Source organism: Alexandromys fortis, unplaced genomic scaffold, assembly GCF_014885135.2.
Source record: "Alexandromys fortis isolate MF-2015 unplaced genomic scaffold, M_Fortis_MF-2015_v1.1 scaffold_17, whole genome shotgun sequence".
Classification (NCBI taxonomy): Eukaryota; Metazoa; Chordata; class Mammalia; order Rodentia; family Cricetidae; genus Alexandromys; species Alexandromys fortis.
The window spans coordinates 17,949,217-17,970,618 of NW_026067896.1; the positions used below are offsets into that span (position 1 = coordinate 17,949,217).

The following is a 21,402-nucleotide window of genomic DNA, read 5'->3' on the forward strand; positions in this document are numbered from 1 at the left end:
GCAGCAAAAGTAGAAGCCTGGGTCAATCACTGCAAAGGAGGTATTAAGTCTGGCCCTAATGTGGTAGTAGTTACTTAAGTTACTTCCCTGGATAGAGGGTCTTAGGATAGAGCTCAATGACTCTGTTACCAGCCTCACCGACGCCATTCTCTCCTTCAGGTTGCCAGTCTGATCAGGGCAGGGAAACAGAGGCAGGGTTTGCATCAGCTGGTGCTGACCGACTCGTAAATAAGAAAACAGTTTCCATGCTGTGATGGCTAATGATTGTCACCCTGAGAGGATCTAGAATCAGCTAGGAGAAAACCCCAGGCCATGCCTAAGAGGGATTATGCAGCTAGGCTGACTGAGGTAGAAGTATACACACTAACTACTGGTGGCACCATCCCATAGACTGGGGCTCTGGACTAAGGAGGAAGTGAGTGGAAAACCAGCGTTCATCTCTCTGCTTCCTGACTGTGCTTGTCATGTGACCAGCTGCCTCAAATTCCTGTTCCCTGGTTCTCCCTGTTGTGGTGAACTGTGTCCTGGAACAGTGAGATAAACTAAGACCTTCCAAAGGGGGAGAAAAGGAAGATTTCTACTGAGTTCAGGGAGGAAATTAAAGGGCTGTGGATTGGGACAGTCCGTGCTTGCCAAAGTCTTGAAACCATAGAAAAACCTGCTGTGGCTTTCAGATTGACTGAAAAATGTTTTATTTCTCCCACATGGCTGTCTAGATTCAGATTCAAATTATTCTTGTGGTAGCATTTCAAATTATTCTTGTGGTAGCATTTTGCTCAGAAAATGTGTATGTTCAATCTCAACTTAGTTCCTTTAAAAATTATTTTTATTAAGTGTGTGTGTGTGTGTGTAGGTGCCCACGGAGTCCTGAAGAAGGTGTTACAGAATTCTCTGAAGCTGGAGTTACAGGTGATTGTGGGCCACCCCGTGTGCGTGCCGAGAACAGAACTCAAGTCCTCTGCAAGAGCAAGCAAATCGCTGAGCAATAGTCTCTGTCTTTGCCCTTTCAAGCAGGGATAAACAGTATCTATGGCATTGACTTGTGGTGACCACGTAATGAGATCTGACGCGTAGCTACTGTTTATTGAGCATTTACCATTAGCAAGCTATGACCGGTCTGATAGAACTCGGAACAGTACATTGTGTTTTTACGGAGAGCTGATCGCACTAAAGTAGGTTCCTTTTATTTCATTAGCAGCATGTGGGAAAAACCAATAAAAGTTCAAGCTGCAACTTCTAGGGGAGTCTATTTGGAATGGAAGTTTTATCTTCGCTTTTATTTATTTATTTTTTTTCGGGACCCGAATCAGTATTCTCTAAACTGACCCCACGCCTCAAGGCGCCCAGGGCTCTCGCATGCATTCATCTTTGCTCATTGTTTGGACATCAGAAGATCTGCCTGGAGCTGGCTGATTGTGGAGACCTAAATTCAGAACGCGTCTGCCTATAAGGTCGAGAAAGATGGATGACTTCCGCCCCCCGAAACTGTTATTAGAGAGTGAGTGTACTAACCTATCGAGCGAACAGAGGGACGGGGGAGAGGTGTGCCCCCACTGGGAGAGGGAGGATGCAGCTTCAGAGAGGAGTCCTGATGGATTGGTTTGTACCGGTAAACCCAGATCTGAGCCTGGGGCGCTCTGGCTGTTGGAACCTTAGCCCAGATGTTCAATGACTCACACAGTGGCTGTTCAATTTGAGTCCGTGACATTTGTACAGTTGATGGGATTTTATGAGACATTTTATAGCACTTCCCTGCCACTGTTTAGAGAAATAACCTCATGAGAGCCAACCTTCTTTCTTGTTCCATTTTATGAGAAAAAAAAAAAAACTCTTTGAGCTGGGAGCAGAGCTCCATGGTACAGTGTCTGCCTAGTGTGTGTCGTGTGTATGAGCACTCCCCCCACCCCCACCCCGGGGATGGGAAGTTTGATCTCCAAAGCAGCAAGAAAAACGAGGCGGTTTATGTTAGTTTCTAACTGAGTTTCCCTACCTACTCAGTTCCTCTAGCATTCTACAGATGCAGGCCAGCATCAGGCAGCAGGGGCCTTTGCCTCTGGTCTTCAGAAGGGGCTGCATAGTTGAGAGGATTCCCTGGTCTTTTGGAATAGGAATCAAGTCTGACAGAGATGGACTGTCCTGGTATGCTCGCATGTTTTTGAGTTCTCTCTGGGTTGTTAAGGGTTTAGGAGTAAGACAGATTAAATTTGCATCCTGTCTTTCTGCCGTCTCAGCTGTCATCTTGGGCAAGCTACGAATCCTCCTGAACCTGCCTCCCACCTGTAGAGTGACTAGCAGCATTGTTTTATAGGTTTGCTGGGATGGTTTTTGCGGCATTTAGCAGTGCCTAGCACAGCGCAAACCCTTCAGAACTCATACCGAATGTCGATAATGACAGCGGCCTCATCTCTCTCCTGCTTCCGTGTAGTGGTTGGTCTCTTTCCCTGGTACTGTATAATTTCTGTCTGTGGATCAAGACGTGTACCTCTCAGTTTTTTCTCCAGTATCATGTCTATCTGCACACCACCGTGCTTCTTGCCACAAGGATAATGGATTAAACCTCAGAAAATGTAAGCCAGCCCCAGTTGAATGTTTCCTTTATAAGAGTTGCCATGGTCATGGTGTCTCTTCATAGCAATAAATAAAACCCTAACTAAGACAGAAGCTGGTACCAGGGACTGGCATATTACAGTGATAGGCCTGGCTGTGCTTTTGTTTGGAGGACTGTGGACTTTTGGATTAGCAAAGCAGTTGAATGCTTTAAGTAGCGTAGGAACATGGAAGACAGTGGTGCTGAGGGTGATGTGAACTGTGGGGGCCTGGCTCAAACGGTTTCAGAGGAGAAGAATTTTAGTATGTGGCCCACAGACTGTTCTTGTGATATTTTGGCAAAGAACACGGCGGCTTTTGCCCTTGTCTGAAAAGTCTGCCTGAGGCTAAAGTAAAGAGTTTTGGATTAATTCTCTTGGCAGAGGAAATCTCAAACCAGCCTAGTATTGACTGTCATGTGGTTATTAGTGTTTACTCTTATGAATATCTACAATGAAAAGGAGCAAACCAGTAAGCAACCCCCCTCCATAGCCTCTGCATCAACTCCCGCCTCTAGGATCCTGCCCTGTTTGAGTGCCTGTCCAGACCATATTTAGTAGTGAACAGCAATAGGGAAGTGTAAGCCAAATAAACCCTTTCCTCTCCAACTTTCTTTCTGGCCATGGTGTTTCATGGCATCACTAAAAACCCTATGTCATGGCTCTACCCTCCTTACAATTCCCTCATCACCAAGTGGAACACATTTCTCAAGTTCACTGACTTTGGACATCATCTTTAAAGCCCTTTAACCATTTTCTTTCTGGGTTTCTTTGAAAAAATATATAATTTGTAGGAACCTTGCCTTTCACAGAGAGAGTTCTGTTCTCTCATCCGGAGCCACTGCCCATGGGTCTTGCACTTCTGCTGGCCCCTCTCCTGTTACTTTGTGTGGTCCCTCCTCAACGGGCACCTTCTTATGTAGGTCCTCAGCTCAGCTAACATGTTCATGATACAGGTCCCTGTGTAATCCCTACTGCAGAGGCCACTACAAGCTAATGCCTGATTCTCTGTCAGGTCAAGTGACATCTAGGTGATAGCCATTTTGATTTCTATACCTAGAGTTCTATCCCCACCTTGGTCTTACTCACCTGACTCCTCACACGTCCAAGATTCCCTTCCCCACACCTCCCTGCTTCCTCATTCCCCACCTCTCATTTCAGAGTCTTCGCTGAGCAATGCAGCTGTCAGCCAAGGCATGTTGGTTAGCTTCTCTTTTGTTGCTCACACGAAACCAGTCTTTCAATTGCATTGATTTTACCTTTTCTGTTTTCCCCTTTATTCCCAGTTCAGGATTTATCATTTTCTTCTCCTGGGCCCCTGAGGTGCAGCAGTTTCTTCTGAGTTTAAGACATTCTATCCTGCAGGGAAGTTCATTAAGACAGAAAGCAAAGAACTCAAAATAGTTTCGGGAAGTTCCTGAAACTGACCAGATTCACTGGACCCTCAGTTCCTGGGAGTAAACAGTAAAGACGCTGAGAGTGGCTCTCAGACAAGCCAAGCTGCAAAGAAGACTCTCAGACCAGCTTTGCTACTTGGAAAAAGCTGATACCCAGCAGCCTGGACGAAGCAGAGAGAAGCTGAAGGGCCGACAAGAAGCCATGGGTTGACCTGCCTGGAAGAGGACTAGACCACTGAGCCACCAGAAAGGGTACTCCCTCTCCACCCTGTTGATCTGCCTGCTGGCTGGGCCCTTCAGCTTTCCCGCTTTGGTGAACTGTCGTCACCCGTGCTGGAGTGGGCTTAGGTGACAGAGCTCTCTGCGTCATCTATGCTTCTGTATCTTACTCCTCACCCAAATTCTGGGAAGAAACCCCGGTAAAACTCACAGGTTCACCATGTTGGAATTTGGGGGGCCTTTGTCCTTGGTCTGTCATCAGTTCCCTTATCTGGGGTGACTAAATGTTTGCTCATGTCTCCCCGGGAATAGTATCGCTGAACAGCCACTTCAAAATTTTCCTAGGTACTCTCCTTACCTTCAACCTTGTTCCCTTCAAATCTTCCATTTAAACAGTTGCCGGAGAGAACCTCAAAAAACGCAATACCAGCTAGGTCAATACTCCTTTCCCATCTTTGGGGGCGTTCCGTAGCCCACTGTGAGTCTAAAGTCTAGACAGTTTTCTGCACTCCGCTCTTGCTCTCTCAGCAGCGTGGGAGCCCAGCTTTGCAGAGACGCTCCCCTTCCAGCTCAGCCAGACAACTCGCGGCTCTCATGCTTTCGTACCTAGGTGGCCTTCGCCATTCTTTTGGACTTAACCCACTTTCCCCTCCTTCAGAAGAGTGGATGTCCTCACACAGCAAACCCACAGCAACCTCTGTATCTCTGTGTTTACCACGCAGCTTTTAACGGGCCTATTTGGGATGACATCTCCTATTTGTCTAGATTCTCTGAGGCCAGGGCCTTGTGATCTCTGTCGCTCACGCCGAGGCATTGAAGCTATGAAGTAATTGGAGAGGAAATTATTTTTTAACTTAAAATTTTAAAAAATAATCTTTTTCCATTTTACATACCAATCCCAGTTCCCACTCCTTCCCTTCCTCCATCCAGCTCCTCCCCCTTTCCCCCCACTTCCCTTTACCCTCCTCACTGGCACATCACTATGAGGCAGGACCAAGCCCCCCACCCGTATCTAGGCTGGGCAAGGTGTCCCTCCACAGGGAATGGGCTCCAAAAAGTCAGTTCATACACTAGGATAAATTCTGGTCCACGGCCAGGGGACCTACAGACTGCCCAAGTCACACAACTGTCACCCACATTCAGAGGGCCTAGTTTGGTCCTATGCAGGTTCCCCAGTTGTTAGTCTGGCGTCAGTGAGCTCCCTTTAGCTCAAGTCAGTTGTTTTTGTGGGTTTCCCCATCAGGGTTTTGACCCCTTTGCTCATATTATTGCTCCTCCCTCTCTTCAACTGGACTCTAGGAGTTCGGCCCAGGGCTTAGCTGTGGATCTCTGCAACTGCTTCCATCAGAGGCTAGATGAAGGTTCTATGATGACAATTAAGATAATAATCAATCTGATTACAGGGGAAGGCCAGTTAGGGCACCTAGAGAAGACATTTTTAAGAAGACAGAACAGTTCACAGTATTAAAACTGGTTGTTAATGATACTTAGTGTGATAAATAACTTCAGTGTGCCCACCTGTGCTAACTAAGATCAAGAACATCAGCCTGGGTTCGAGTAGATCCATTATTTTGGGAAGGTGGGAGAGTGAAAAATGACATCCGTAGGATGCAATAAAATGGACCTTCAGAGTTCATAAGACGTGGTTTCTAGCCCCACCTTGGAAGAAGTCTCTTTGTAGCTGTGAGAAATCGGCACTATGTTTTTGGTCATGAAAATGTCTGAGTTGAAACGTCTCCAAAAGCAGTAATCTGCAATTATCGCTCCTCGCCCAGGCGGTTATGTCGTAGCGAGCACATAAAAAGACAGTCATAACAGTCTTATGTAGAGTCATATAATCTTACTATCAACCAACCCAGTGGAGATTTAATTTGTAAATGGAGCCTCAGTCCCGATGTAAAAGATAATAAAAGCCTTACAGCCTCTGTTTTCAGGCTCTGTCCCTAAGCTATCGGGAAGCATCCTCCCCAGCTACAGGGAAGATAATGAATTCAGACAGGATCCTCCAAGGGTCTGTTAATGTGGTGTTGAGCCCATTTGGGCATGTAGCGTGTGTGCATACATGTGTGTAGTGTCGTGGCAAGAAGAATTTGTTTCATGCTGGAGAATGAGGGGAAGCTGTAATCACTGTTCATGCTGGATGGTCCCCAGAGTCTCTCCTGGGACACACGAGAGTGATGGAGTGGGTTAACCATCCCTGTGCTGGCCGGAGGCAAGAGCTGCTCAGCGCCGAGTTCCACCCCTGCGATGGGACACACTTTCTGTAGCTGAGGAAACTCAGGTTGCTTTGAAAGTTTCTTCCTCTGTGATGGACAAACAGCTATGGTGACATTTGTCTAATAACCAATGGATGTGTTCATCTTAGCATCTGTCACCAACAACCATCACAAATGAATGAATGAAAGCTTCTGCCTCTCATCTCGACAGGCAGGACATGAGGGGACAGAAAGTGGGGCTGCCGTTCATTAAGTGTTTCACTGACAAGAGGACACAGCTCCAGTCTCCCGGCCCTGCCCTCCTCCTGTGAGAATCCGAGAGAGGTGATTACACCACTGCGTGGTGTGTTTGTTCACGTCACTGGCGATGCGAACCTGGGGCTTTGTGCACGTGAGGCAACCGCTTTATCCCTGAGCCACGTCCTTAGATTAATCATCATACCACTTTTGTATTATTGTCTTATGTGTGTGTGCGCATGTGTGCGTGTGTGTGCGCATGTGTGCGTGTGTGTGTGCATGTGTGTGATATTGGGAACGAACCCAGGGCTTTGTGCATGCTGGGCAAGTGGTAGGCCACTGAGCTCTGCTCTAGCCTGTCGGTGTGTTCACTAGCAGATCTGCGTTGTATGCTATAGAACCCATTTTGCTTCATTGAGAAAATGGGTTGTGTTTAACATGCAGTTGTACTCATCTGTTGCTTTCTGACTGTTCATAAGCAATTTGTGTTTGGGGTTGGAAACCAATGGCTTAGAGGAAATATGACTTCTGGTTGTGCCATAACCAGAGAACCAGAGGTAAGAAAGCTATACTGGGGGAAATTCAGGTTTTTTTTTTCCCAATTTTTTATTGGTGTGACTTGAATATATAGAACAAAATCCAGCATTCACCCTTCGCCATCCTTATCAATCCATCACCGACTCCTCTCTAATTTACAACCTTCTGTTCCTTTCATTGCACTCAGAAAGTCCCCTCTGCACCGTGGACACTTAGGCAAATGAGCATTCCAGTCGTCTCCCCTGCCCGCCTTGCCCAGCCAAGCGGCTGCTCAGTCCCAAGAGATTTCCTTAGGGAACCGGCCTGCTTTTCCTTAAGAATGTCCCAGGCAAGGTTTATCTCCCCTTTTTTTGAGAATAATCACTCTTGTCACCCCCATAGCCTCGTTATGGGGAATATTTAGTGCTGCAGCCAGGATGTGGGGTGGGGGGGGGAGCGATAACTCGGATGCGATAATACTGCTTCCTGCGTCAGTGAACACGGTATTGATTGTAGGCTGTCAACCTTTCTGCATGCTTTGCGGGGTCCCAGAAGGCTAACAGCTGCCGGGAGGGTAATGCATCAGGCCCGGGCACATGTGTTCTGTTAACCAACACGACTCTGAGCTTGCTTGCTTGCTCTTAATGCATCTTGGCTCACTGGCTCTCAGATTTCCTTTTTAATCCCCTGAGTCCTCTGAGCAATTCTTTGGTGCTGTTTGGATCTCCGGATGTCGAGTTCCCCTCACCCAGCAGCCACTGTTTGTCTTGTGATCTTCCTAAGGGCGAGAGCTCGCACTGACTTCTGGGTGTGCCGGCCGATTCACTCAACAAACATTATTGAGCATCTAGGATGTGCCGAACATTGCTCTGAGGATCAAGAGTGGACTAAGCAATGTCCCATACGTATGGAACTTAGAGAGTCAGGGAAAGGCCTTTCTGAGGAGGTGACAGTCCAGCTGAGGCCGTTAGTGTATCGGCCGGGGACTGGATAATAATTACTTGCTAAGTTAGGTTGGAAGCTGGAATTCCTCAGGTTAGCTGCTCCTGGACTAGTTTCAGACAGGCCCCACGGGTGACCCCAAATGAGGCCAAGCATTATTTTCTCATTGTGTCCCTCACCCCTCAGGATTGTCTGTCCCTTGCCTCTTCTAGTCAGCTGCCCTGCAGCATGGTAAATTCCTTAAATACCCACATGTTGTTTTGCCTGCACGTTCTACCCTGAGGCCTGAAATATTATTTTCTCTTCCCCTGGACGACTCACTCCCATTTGTCTTTTAGGTTTCACCTGAGGAATTGCCTCCTGTGCAGTTCCTCTCTTTGATTGAGGTGGTCCTGTGTGCCCTCCGTACCTGCCCTGCCCAGCAGGGCAGGTGTGTTTTTTTGTAGTTCTAATGGAGACATATGAATACACATTCACACAGTGCCTCTGTGGTCCAGGCACCCTTCTGCGAGCTTGGAGGGTACCAGATCTTTCAGTTTTCACACTGAATTTACAGAGCACGGTTTATTATTAGTAAGGGCACTGGGGCGCAATGACGTCATTTGTCACGATCTTTTGGCTTTTCAGTAGTAGAGATCTGGTTGCTTCTAAGGAGGCAGGCAGGCAGAGAGGCTGGTGGGCTTGCCCCCGGAGGTGCTTAGCCAAGACCTTGAGCTGCCACGGTTGCCTGTGAGGTTGTCCCTTCCCGTGTGCTATGGGTTGAATGTAGACAGGGACCAGCCCTACTGCCTTACAGATCAGCTTGGCATGTAGTTTTCAGGCATTGTTTGATCAGCTATTAAAGACTTAGTGAATGAGTGACTGCTCAGAGTTCCAAAATGTCATTTTTTCTTTGGCCATTAAAGTCGACATCTTTCAACTCCAGTGTCTGAGATTCTTGACACCCACAAATTGAGTCCCACAGCATTCTGGCTGGAAAGGCAAATCATGACCCAACTAAGGCAAGAAAATGCCATACTGATGGCTGGTCCCAGAGGCCTCTGGGTTTTCCTCTTAAGGTTCATTTTGGGACAAATGCACCTACCTAGAGTGAAAACAATAGCTAGGGGTGTCAGAGATGGTGGCCATGGGGGACTCTGCCTACCCAAGAATCCCAGGGGCAACTAGAGGGGCTGGTGACAAGGTGAAGGGCTAGCAGTGGCTATTCTGGCCCCACAACAATCACTGTCTTCAGTCTCTTAAGTCAGGAGAAGGCAGATGTGATAGGCCCCGCTAGGTCTGCCCCAGCAGTTTATCTAGTGTGGCAGATCTTAACTGGGGTGCAGTTTGGATAATCAACATTGGGGTCAGAGCTGGAGGTTGGAGACCCCACAGAGTGTATGGACTTTGTACTAATTCCTGGTCATGCACCGGTATTTGCCCACAGTGTGGCCCGTTTCTGAGTCTCCTCATTGGTGAGAACGGACAAGTCAAGGTCTCTACACATCACCCATCACTGTGGAGGAAGAGATGCAGGATCTGGAGGAGGACGGACTTGGATTAGTCTCTGGGCTGTCACACAAACCTTTGAGTCTACCATGGCAATGCGTTTCTACCCATGAGGGATTGCGGTGATTTTCATAGTCACCTGGTGACTACTCAGTAAATATAGCTTTTCTCTCCCCCCCCATCTATTGTGTTTAAATACTTGGATGTGGAGCTTGAGAAATATTTGTAACTGGTACCTCTGATGTTGGTGAACTTAGGCTCATGGTTAAAACTGACTTTCCAATCAATACTTTCTCTTTCTATATGGATGTGGATGTGGATAAGAACATAGACCAAGCATCCTGTGTTTGTCTTTTGTGAATTGTGTAAACATTGTCGTTTGCTTCCTCTATGGTAACAGTTCAGTCACTTGCTCGCTACACAGTGTCATTTGTTTCCACTACTGTAACAGTTCAGTCACTCGCTACATAGTATCGTTTGTTTCCTCCACTGTAACAGTTCAGTCACTCGCTACACAGCAGTATATGGGTCAAAGGTGACTCACATTACCCATCACCCATAGGGTTATAGGAGTTGACAGATTCTTCTTGCCAGGTGCCACTGTGGTCATTCTCCTCCCCGCCCCCCCTTGTGGTCGTTCTTAAGTCCTAGTGTAACACATTGATCATGGTTATAATGATACTGGTGTAAACAAATCTGTCCAGATACATTTAACCATAGAAATACCATTTCTCTCTCTCTCTCTCTCTCTCTCTCTCTCTCTCTCTCTCTCTCCCTCTCTCTCTCCCTCCCTCCCTCCCTCCCTCCCTCCCTCCCTCCCTCCCTCCCTCCCTCCTTTCTTTCTTTCTTTCTTTCTTTCTTTCTTTCTTTGAAACAGGATTTTTCTGTGCAACAGTCCTATCTGTCCTGAAACTAGCTCTTATAGACCAGGCTGGCGTCAAACTCACAGAGATCTGCCTGCCTCTGCCTCTTAAGTACTGGGTTTAAAGGCGTGTACCACCACCACCGGCAATGCATGTGTAATTTGTAGAGCCAAGCCTGGCCCGTGAGAAGTGCTGGTTAAGTTAGCTTTGTCTGTAGTTGAGCCAGGATTTTAACAGCTCGGTTTCAGTCAGACACACCGAGTTGGAGTCCAAGATCCATCTCTCACTGGTGATCTCCTTGGCTAGGAGGACAATCTGTCATCCTCCATTTGCAAAGTGGGATTCGATGGTTGTGTGTGGAGGGAGGAGGCGACAAAGTGAGTTTGAGAAGCACTCTCATAATCCTCCGGGGGCGTGGCTGGTGTGGCTGGTCTGCTGTGCTTTAAGCAGCAGAATAGGAAGGGCAGGAGCCTGGCCTGAAGCAGTTAAGAAGCAAATCCCACTGCCTGTCTATCTGGCACGCTGCCCCTTGTTGCCAGATTACGTCACTCTTATTTCTTGCGACTTTTCCTCCTTTGGATAAGAAATGGCTGCCTTAAGCACAGGAAGGCATGCCTTCCATTTTATTTACTCGAACTGATGCCCTCCAGCCGTAATCTGATGGCGCTTACCTCATCTAGTGCAGGGTCCTTGGAGCCAAACAAACTTGTTCAAAGTAAAGCAGGCTGGTTTTCAGGTCATCTGGGTTGGCTGAGTAAAGCTTACCTGGGGCTCAAGGAGACCAAAAGGAGTCACTGCTCAGTATCTGGCAAAGAGCCAGCAAGTGGTGACAGATGGTGGTTAGTGCCACCTGAGGGCTTGCTCTAATGACATCCTTTCCTGTGTTTGTCTTTTTGGCAGTTTGTCTGAGGCTCCCTTTCATGTGCAAGGCGGAGTCTGGTGGCCCTGTGCTCTAACTCATTCACATGTCTCTAACCCACCTCCAGATCACAGGCTGCGCTCTGTATGGAGTTTGTTAGACAGTGTGGAGGCTTGTAGTTGTAGTGAGCCTGTGAGCTTCTTAATGATGATCAGAACCGAACTGTACGTGTATATGTTTTGGGGAGCAATGATGTCTCTATTAAGTGCAAACCATCGAGATATGCTAATGCCTCTGAGGGTATTGATGTCATGCTTGTTCGGTGGTCCTCAACCTTCCTATAGTGCAACCACTTAATACAGCCCCTTATGGTGTGGTGACCCCCAACAATAAAATTATTTTCATTGCTACTTCATAACTGTAACTTTGCTACTATTACGAACTATAATGAAAATATCTGTGTTCTCTGATGGACTTAGTGACCCCTGTGAAAGGGTCATTGTTCAACTCCCAAAGGGGTTCCGACCCACCGGTGGAGAACCACTATGCCAGCTATTTGGACTTAGTAAGCCCACCTTTGGTGGCTCACAAAGTGACTCAGGAAGTGTGTGCATACATGTTTCACATACGAACAGTTAGTGCAGCTTCTGTTTGAAAGAGACACCAGCCCAGCAGACCAATATTTCAGGGATGTTTGTCCTTGGGAGGAGGATAGCATGCTTCTGAACAAAGGTGACTAAGAAACATGTGTAATGAACAAGAGTACAAAGGAAGGCTAGTGTTCAATTTGCTATAAATGATTTGTATACACACCCCACCTGGCATAGTCAGAGGAGGGGGATCCCCAGGAGTTGGGAGCAGGACAAGAAGATGGCAAACATCTGTGACTTGTCCTTCCTACCTATTAATGTTCTTTAGGAGCTGGAGGAATTTTTCGTCAAGGAAAGTCTCATGGAGCCACTTTCCTTCCTAGGAATATTCTTGGTGGCCCTGAAAGATGCCCAAGGTGCAGCTGACATTGCAGAGAACTTGAGAAACAGTAGGAAAGTCACATCATCACCCTAATGTGCCTGCTGCATGGAGAGGCAAAGGCTTGTGTTTTAAGGCTCCTGAAATTGGGATGTATCTTACAAAATGGTTATGACTTAAGTAGATAGTGATTTCCACTCCACAAAGCCGTTAGCATACAGACAACAGCTTAGAAATTGAGTCAACATGATGCTTCTATTTTTTTTTTCATCCTCCAAAGCGAATTAAAATATTGGGAGTTCTAACAAATCTAGAAACGGAAGGAGAATTTCCTTTGTAGTGAAAATCTCCCACCTCAAGTTATTTCCTGTTTACCAGATGAAAATGGGGGGAGATGTGTTAAAATAGAGCAACAAGTAGAAGCCTAGGTCCCACTTTTTGGACATACCCAAGCACCTTCTACACTTCCTCTCTGAGTGTATAAATGCTTTACTTTTGAACTTGCTTATGGAAATGGCTTTTCATAAGTGGTGCATTGCGTCATCACAAGAGAAGGATGAACCAGCCGCTGTGATTAGTGATGAAAACAAATACTGTTGGTCAGAATTGATGTTTTATGACAGTTAGTTCTTGGAGGAAGCTAAGTGTAAGGAAATGTGACTAGAATACAAGGCCAAGGCAGCGATGATGGTTTGTGTCCCGAGCCCATTCCCCTTCCCCCACAGCCCCCCCATCTCCTTGTTGTTTGTAAGGAGGGAGGGAGCTCTTAAGTCTATTCCTTCAGTTTGGTGAATTTGAAGTGAGTTCAGAGATGTGTGCTTAGGTTTACAAACCAGCATCTTTATGGCCTTTGTTTTAGGTCCAGTGAGGACTGATGGATGCCTGTTTCTGGAGAAGAGGAGGGGTTGCTCAGGAGGGATAAACCCACAAGAACAGGCCAGCCTTTCTTGGGGGGCTGCTGCTGTTATGCTTCACTGCTTCATTGAGACCTCCTGATACCAAGCAACCGGGGCACAGCCTTGTGAAGTCAATGGGCAAATCCTCTGGCAGAGGTTGAAGGGAAAGAGCCAAGGACCACGGAGGCGGGGATTAGATGGAGCCATTTAAAAGGAAACAAAAATAAAAGCAAGAGTAACAAGCAATGGAAGGGTTCTGGTCTCAGCCAGCCTTGCCAAGCAAACTCTGGGAAGCCCCGTGGAGAAAGGATTTTCTCTGAGTTCCCTAAAGTGTTTGTGGTGCTTTGGCCATTACATTCCCAGGCTGTTTCTATGGCATTTACTGAAAGAGAAAGCAGTGTCATGATGTTCCTTCCCTTCCCATTTGGTACCACTTTCTCAGCCTCATGAAATAAGTCTCTGGCTTCAATGGGACTGTTTAAAAGGCAGTGGGTGGGAAGGCATGGGAGATATATACTGGCCAGGCCTGATTTTTTCACAAAGAGAAACTCTCTAAGAGTAAACAGTGTTTATTTTTTGTTGATTTTTTTCAAACAAATGGAATTGCTTTTAATTAAAAAAAAAAACCTTATCTCTTCACCTTAAATACTACAGACAATCTCATTTTTATCGCAGCAGACACCTAGAAACAAAACACGGAACCCACCAGAGAAAACTGGGCATGAATGAATGTATCAGAAATTCAAGTCGACTATGGGAGAATTAGTGCCAGTTGGCAGCTCTCGGTTTTAAACAGAAGTGGCCCGAGCCTACCGAGTTGGACAAAAGTTTCTTAGAATTGGGGAGCTGGGAACATTGAACTCCTTTTTAATCCTATTCCAATTGTTTTATGCATAGGGAAATAAAATGCAATGCATCAAATGAAGACCCAAAGAAACATTTAAAAACTCGTTTGACTAGTATTCAGTATGTGAGACTAAGTAATAGCTTGTCCTCCTAGTTAACCTTGTCCTGGAATATATATAAGTTATTTGTAGCCGCCACTGCTATAATGTTTTCTGAAGGATGCCAAGCTGTATGCAGGATCTTTTTGCTAAAGTCCAGACTGTCCACACTGATCTCGTCTTTTCTTCGCTTGCCCCCAACGCACACTTTTCGGGGTTTGAGGATAGCCCGGGGCTTGCTGTTTTCCCTCGAGGCCTCAAGCGTCACATCACGCTTGGTGTTGCGGTCGAACATCCTGAAGAAGTTGTTGTAGGAGCCGGTCATGATGACACTGCAGGGGAGAGGGGAGACTGAGTATGACAGAGAAGGGTGGCAAAACATCCCCAGAGCATATTTCAGGAGCCGAGGAGGCTTAGCATGGACATCTCAACTCACAGGGACCAGAGGGCTAAACTGAGAGCACTGACGTCTTTTTGAGTCATTAAAAGTACCAAGCTCTGGTTGAGATAATCATCAGTATTACTTATTTTTATTCCATAGAGACTTTTTGTTCTTGGGTCACTAATATGGTCCAGTTGTTATGATTCTAGAGTCATTGACTTTCCATTAGTGTAAGGTGTGGTGGTTTGAAAGAAAATGGCCCCCAAAGGATGGCACTATTAGGAGGTGTGACCTTGTTGGAGTAGGGGTGGTCTTGCTGGAGGAAGTGTGTCACTGTGGAGGTGAGCTTTGAGGTCTCATATATGCTCAAGATTCCAGTAGTCCAGTGTCTCGTTTACTTCCTGGTGCCTTTGGATCAAGATGTAGAATTCTCCAGCATCATGTTTGCCTCTCAGCCATGATGATAATGGGCTGAACCTCTGATACCATAAGCCACCACTTCAGATAAATGTTTCCCTTTATAAGAGTTGCTGTGGCCGTGGTGTCTCTTTACAGCACCAGAAACCCCAAGACAGGGACCACAGTGAGGAGGTGTAAGCAGGAACACATGGAACCAGCAAACTATTTTCCAGGTTTGACACACAATTGTTGTCTTGGAATTTCTGGGCTGCCTGAGCTCAGGGAACTTAGCTTGTCAGTACTGAAGCAGTGACCACCACAGGTGGCCTCTCTCCTTTTAGGAGCCAGCTCTATAATCTGATGTTTCAGAAAATGTGTCCAGAAAATGGATGTCATGATCTTACCCAGAGAGACTGTAAACAGATTTGACCAACCTAAATTTAAATTTGGAGGAAAGCATTGGTTTTGCAATCTCTCTGTCCTCGGGGATGTCTTTGATTGAGTAGGAGAGTAGGGAAGGCTGAAGACCTTCCAACAACAGGGTACTGAATCTTTAAAGCTGGCATTTCAGATAGGTGGCAGGCAGTGGGGAGGTATAGTGCCGCCTGTACCCCGTGTGTACCATCTCATGGTGGCACCCCAAAGAGGCTGACAGATTGTGTTTGGGAAGGAATGCCTGGTGTCATCTGTGTTTTGGTGGAGGGAAAGAAAACTGGTAAGGCTGGCTTGCTTTGGGAACTTCGTCAGCTGCAGATTAATCAAAGGTTGAGTTTTGTTTCACTGGCTATGGATAAAAGGGTATCTATCTGTCTGGGTGCTCCAGTGAACTGTCATGAGGATACGGATACAAGGGGCTCTACCTCCACCAAGCACAGCTTTCAGTAGCTCATGCAAGGCAGTTTTGGGGGAGATGAAGGTGTGCACACTGACAACGAGTGTGACAAACACAGAATGCACGTGTGCAAGGCCACAGAGTGTAAGTACCTAGACACCTGATTCTGCAGCTTCTGGGACACTGATGCTCACTTCTCTATCAAGATCTAACTTACTTTTAGGCAAGTCAGAAGGAATACGTTTTAGCCAAAAATATCTTAACTTTATCTGAACCCTGAAGAAATTCCCAGTTTTGATATGGAAGAACTGATCTCAGGACTCGAAGTCATAATTACTGCTTGCTAATGTTCGAGGTTGGGCCATCACACCAATTCTCCGATTCCCCAGCTCTTCGCTTCCTCAACTGGGAAACAGAGATGATGGAAACAACCTTGCTGGATTGTGGCTAGAGTAAGAGATGTGTGTAAAAATGTCTTGTGCATAGACACCTAGTCGTCATTGGTTATGAATCTATGTTAATGAGGGGCGAAATGAAATAACAACAGTTGTGTGAATTGTATCAACTAACAAAGACTAAGTGGTTAAAGGAACGGGCTGACTTCTTTCCCTGGGGACTCTGGTTCATATGGTTCAGCTGCTTTGCTCTTTTATCCTGTAATAAACTGGATAGTGTAACTGGATAGGGGTCCTTGGCTACATGTTTACTATATCTCATTCAGCTGAATTCTACAGAAGAAGATTCAGCGGTGGTTTGGGAAGAGGGCAAGATAGTCAGAGACCACGGCACTGACTTGAAGCTGGAATCGCAGAAAGGCCTGCTGTGCAAATATCCCATGCTATTGAACACCATGCCACCTTCATCAAGGAGCGAAGTGAGCTCCAACAGCCTGCATCTAGTTTATAGCTAGTCAGAGAATCATCTGTATTTGTCAGACTGAAAATGAACTATTGGGAGGGGATATGAAGTATCGTAGAAATCAAGGGCCTTAAAACACTAATAAATCACTCTGAAGGAATGTGATAAATGAGATTGGCTCGGATTCTGTTAATGAAGCACTACAGCCTTCAGTCAGGTCTGCTCTAGCGGCTTCCAGGGGATAGATAGGTCTAGTAACCAGAGTTATGCAGGAGAGCATTTCCTGGTGTTTTACCAGGGGTCTTGAGTAGGCATCTGGCCCTAGCTTGCAGGTGCCTTGTATGTCAAAGACACTATTTTCTTGTTGGCACCGAACTGTCACCTCCACCAGGTCTGAAATGAACTTGGGGCCCCACTGCATCCTTGTCTTTACAGGCTTGGCCACAGACTCCAGTTTGTGGCCCGCATAATGTATCCTGGCCAGGTCTTGGGATCCATACTGAACTCCGTTTGGATGCACCTCATTTAGGGCAAATCATCCAAAGGCTCCTCAAGGAAAGACTCTCAGCCCGAACACAAATGTTTCTTACCTGTCGGACCCATTCCAGACACACTCAAATTTATCAAAAATGCAGTCATTTTCGTAGAGGGAGCACAACTTGCTGCGGAGGTAGTCATGAACCTGAGAGAAAACATCAAGAACATGGCATCAGCATAAGAGGGGCGGAGTCCCGTGAACACTGACGTGGTGACGTGAGCTGTTCAACCCCTCCGTGTGCCCGCTGGCGTTGCAGCAGGTGGCTCTGCACTGGATGCAGGCTCAGGGCCCTGTCTCTAGGAGGAAAGCCTGCATCAGTGAGCTTCTCTCATGCCAGTGTGCACTGAAGAAGGTTGCTTGTGTAGAGAGTGGCATAATGCAGGAGTCCGTAAGTGGTAGTATTATGTTTTGTTTTATTATTGTTGGCGTATGCCTGCACGATGTGTGTATGCTGGCATGTGTACCTGTGGCAGGCAGAGGACAGCTTTGTGGAATTGGGTTTCTCTTTCCACATCAATCCCAGATGTGGGCTCCGGGGATTGGATCAAGGTCAATACTAGGTGTTAGAACTAGTATTCATTTAGGCTTTTGATACACAGCTGCTCATTACAAGTCTGCTCTGGGCTCGAGGCAGAGCACTGGGGGGAAGAGACCATGGAATGGAATAGATCCATGAGAAGTTCTGGACAGCGCTAAAATCACAGAACATGGAAGCGTGGAGAAGGGCACCGAGAGATGAGGTAACACATGAGGGCACAAGGTTACATGTGATGACGTAACACATGGCCTCTGTGGAGAGTGAATGAGTCTGAATGACATCTGGAGGTAAGGCTTTCCGACCTTAGGGAAGAGCAGGCAAGAAGGGCCACAGGTACAAGTCCGGGAAGGAGTGTGACAGACCAATGGAGAGTAAGCAGATTGTGAGCAAGGGGAAGAAGGACATCACAGGAAGGGCCACCAAGTCTGCATGTTCCAATGAAGGGTAAGCATGCATGGCCAAGGGCGAGAGACATCACAGGGAGGGCTGCCAAGTCTGCGTGTTCTAGTAAAGGCTAAGAGCGGAAGGCCAAGGGCAAAAGTCTGGCGTTTGCTTCACTGATGATGGCTCAGACTAGGGCAAGGGCAGCTGCTAAAATCTAGTGGGGTCTGGGATCTTTTGATAGGACACAGAGCAACCCTGCAGGGTGGAGCAGAAAAGAAAGTCAAAGAAGGTTCCTGACCTCTCAGCTGAGTATAAGCTGTCTGGGCAGGAGGGGCTGCTGAAGTCCTTCTGAGGAGACAGAGAAAGCCCTTAATTTGAAAACTGAATCCCTTAACGAAAGAGAAACACTGATAACTCCAGCTAAAATGAAAATAGAGGTGAAAAAAATATTCAGGCTCTCAATTAGAAAACTCAGGGGAAAGCCTTTTAAATAGAAGAAAAAAATATCAGGTCTCAAAGATTAAGTAGAGGAATTAGATCACACAAAGAACATGAAAGATTAAAATTCACACAGAAAAGGACTATACAGGAACTGTGGGACACTATGAAAAGATCAAATCTTTGAACTATAGGCATAGATGAGGGAGAAGAATCTCACGTTGTTGGCACAGACCAGATCTAAAAGCTTATAGAAGAAAATCTCCCCTGAGGAAAGACACACCCATATAGATACAGGAAACACACAGAACAGCAACAGAAAAAGAGCTCCCCATGGTATAACATAGACAAAACACTAAGTATATAGCACAAAGAAAGAGAATGGAAGTTGCAAGAGAATAAAAACCCCAGAAATCATATATAAAAGACAATCTATCAGAATAATAGCTCATAGAAACCTGGAAAGCCAGAAGAGCCATGAACTTCAAATCCAAAATGGTAATGGAGGCTAACTTTGATGACTGGAACCAGCCAAACTATCAGCTATAGTTGAGAGAGAGAGATGAAAACTTCCTATGGTACATATAAGCTAAAAGAATTGATGCCCACTAAGCCAGTCCTCTGAGGAATAAGAATAGCTAAATGACTCTAGAGAGAAAATGAAGTTGTAATTACTGAAAAATGAAGTATGATTAAGAACACAAAAAGCAAAACAAAATACACACACGCACACACACAAACCGACTATAATTAACACAACCTTTCAATGATAACTTAAATATTAATGACCCTAATATTTCAATTAAAAGACACTTTGGCTAAATGGATTAGAAAACAGAAGCAATCAATCTTTCTGTCTATAAGAAATGCAACTTTAAAGATATGCAGGTCTACAGAGAAAGGAGAGAGAAAAGTATTCCAAATAAATGGAGCCAGGAAGCAAGCCAAGCAGGTATTGCTATTCTAATATTATGCCTTCATACAAAAATTAACCGGGCAGAGAAGCAGATAGGCTAACTGCAGATCTTCACCTCACCCTCCTCTCTTCCAAACCCTGCCCCAGTCTCATCCCCAGCTCTGTAGCAAATCATCTGCTGCAGCCTTCCCTTCCTCTCAGATCTCCAGAGGATCAAGCAGATCTCTTTCCCCAACTCACCCTTTGGTCCCAGGTCACACAACTCCAGGATTCCCTGGGAAGCCATGGGCCACACCTCCCAGGGAAACAATTAGGCTAACTGCAGATCTTCCCTCCTTTCTCTTCTCCTCCAAATGCAATCCCCCCCCCCCCCTTTCCCGTCTCAGCCCCAGCTCTGTAGCAGAACACCTGCTGTGGTCTGGTCTCACTTTCTGCCTTCATTAAAAGGCGGTAAAGCAGATACTGGTGAAACACCTTGCTTTCTCCTTCCTGTTGATCCCCTTCTAGCCTATTCCTATTGCTAAGGGTCAGTTCTTAATACCTAGAAAATCACTGTACCTGGAACCCCCAGTGACTACACCTGGCAGGATCCCAGAAACACTCTATACCAGGCAACACACAGCCTAAGAACACTGTCCTAAGAACCAGAGAAGGCAACATAAATAAAGAAACAAAGTGCCCAACAAAGACAGGACCAGAAACCAGTACCTTAGAATTACAGTCATTCCAAACTCAGATGCCTGGATACCAGTGTGAAAACATTACTCCCAGGGCAAAGTCTCCACGAGAACCCTGCAACCCTACTGCAATAGTCCCTGAGAAAGCCAACATAGCTGAAGCCCAAAATAAAATTAATTATGATAGAGGTCCTTAAAGAGGAAATAAATAAATCCCTTAAAGAAAACTATGAAAACCCAAACAGTGGAAGGAAATGAATAAAAGTAGTTCAAGACCTGAAAGTGGAAATAAAATCAAAGGAAACCGAAACCCAAACTGTGGCCATCTAGAAATAAAAAAATCTAGGAACTCAAAGAGGAACCTCAGGGGCAAGCCTCACCAACAGAATACAAGTGGTGGAAGAGAGAACCCCAGGCATTGAAGATAAAAGAAATCGATACCTTGGTCAAAGAAAATGTTAAAGCTAGAAAACTCCAGGCACAGAACATCCAGGGAATCTGGGACACTGTGAAAAGATCAAATCTGTGAACAACAGGAATAAAGGAAAAAGAAAAAAAAAAAACAAGGTCAATGTCACAGGAGAGATTTTCAATAAAACTATAGAAGAAAATGTCTCCAAACTAAAGGAGATGCAGATCAAGGTACAGGAAGCCAAATAGACTGGACCAGAAAAGAAATTCTCTCATCAGATAATAATCAAGACACTAAGTGTATAGAACAAAGAAAGAACATGAAAACTTGCAAGGGAAAAAGTAACACATAAAGGCAGACCTATTAGAATGACAGCTGACCTTTCCATGGAGACTCTAAAAGCCAGAAGGACCTGGACAGATGACGTTCTACAGACTTGAGACCACAAGGGCAAACCTGGATTACTATACCTAACAGAACTTTTATTCACCATAGATGGAGAAGGACATTCCATGAGAAAACCAAATTTTAACAGTATCTATCTACATATTCATTGCTCCAGAAGGTGTTAGAAGGAAAACTTCAGCCTGAAAAGGTTAAACACACACACACACACACACACACACACACACACACACAACAACAACAACAACATCACAAAGAAGAAATAATCCCAGATCAGCAAACCAAAAGGGGGGCACTACCACAACAAAAATAAACAGTAATCAACGAACACTGCTCATTGATAACTCAACATCAATAACATCAATTCCCCAATAAAAAGACTAACAGAATGCATGTAAAAACAGGACTCATCCTTCTGCTGCAGCCAAGAAATACACTTTAACATCAAAGATCACCCTGAGTTAGATAGACATCATCTCAGGGTAAAAGGAT

At 45.8% G+C, this 21,402-nt stretch overlaps 1 protein-coding gene across 3 annotated transcripts in view; it reads right to left on the reverse strand.

Moving 5' to 3' along the window:
• Positions 1-13,740: 13,740 nt before the first annotated feature.
• The window catches only part of Ppp2r2b (protein phosphatase 2 regulatory subunit Bbeta), a 248,686-nt gene continuing 241,024 nt past the window's right edge, over positions 13,741-21,402 (reverse strand). For all 3 annotated transcript variants that reach the window (XM_050163446.1, XM_050163439.1, XM_050163453.1), the window contains 2 exons: positions 17,193-17,284; positions 13,741-14,463 (listed from right to left, as the gene is read on the reverse strand). In XM_050163446.1, coding sequence (XP_050019403.1) covers positions 14,184-14,463; positions 17,193-17,284 — 372 coding nt within the window. In that variant the 3' untranslated portion in view covers positions 13,741-14,183. The remainder of the gene's footprint in view (positions 14,464-17,192; positions 17,285-21,402) is intronic.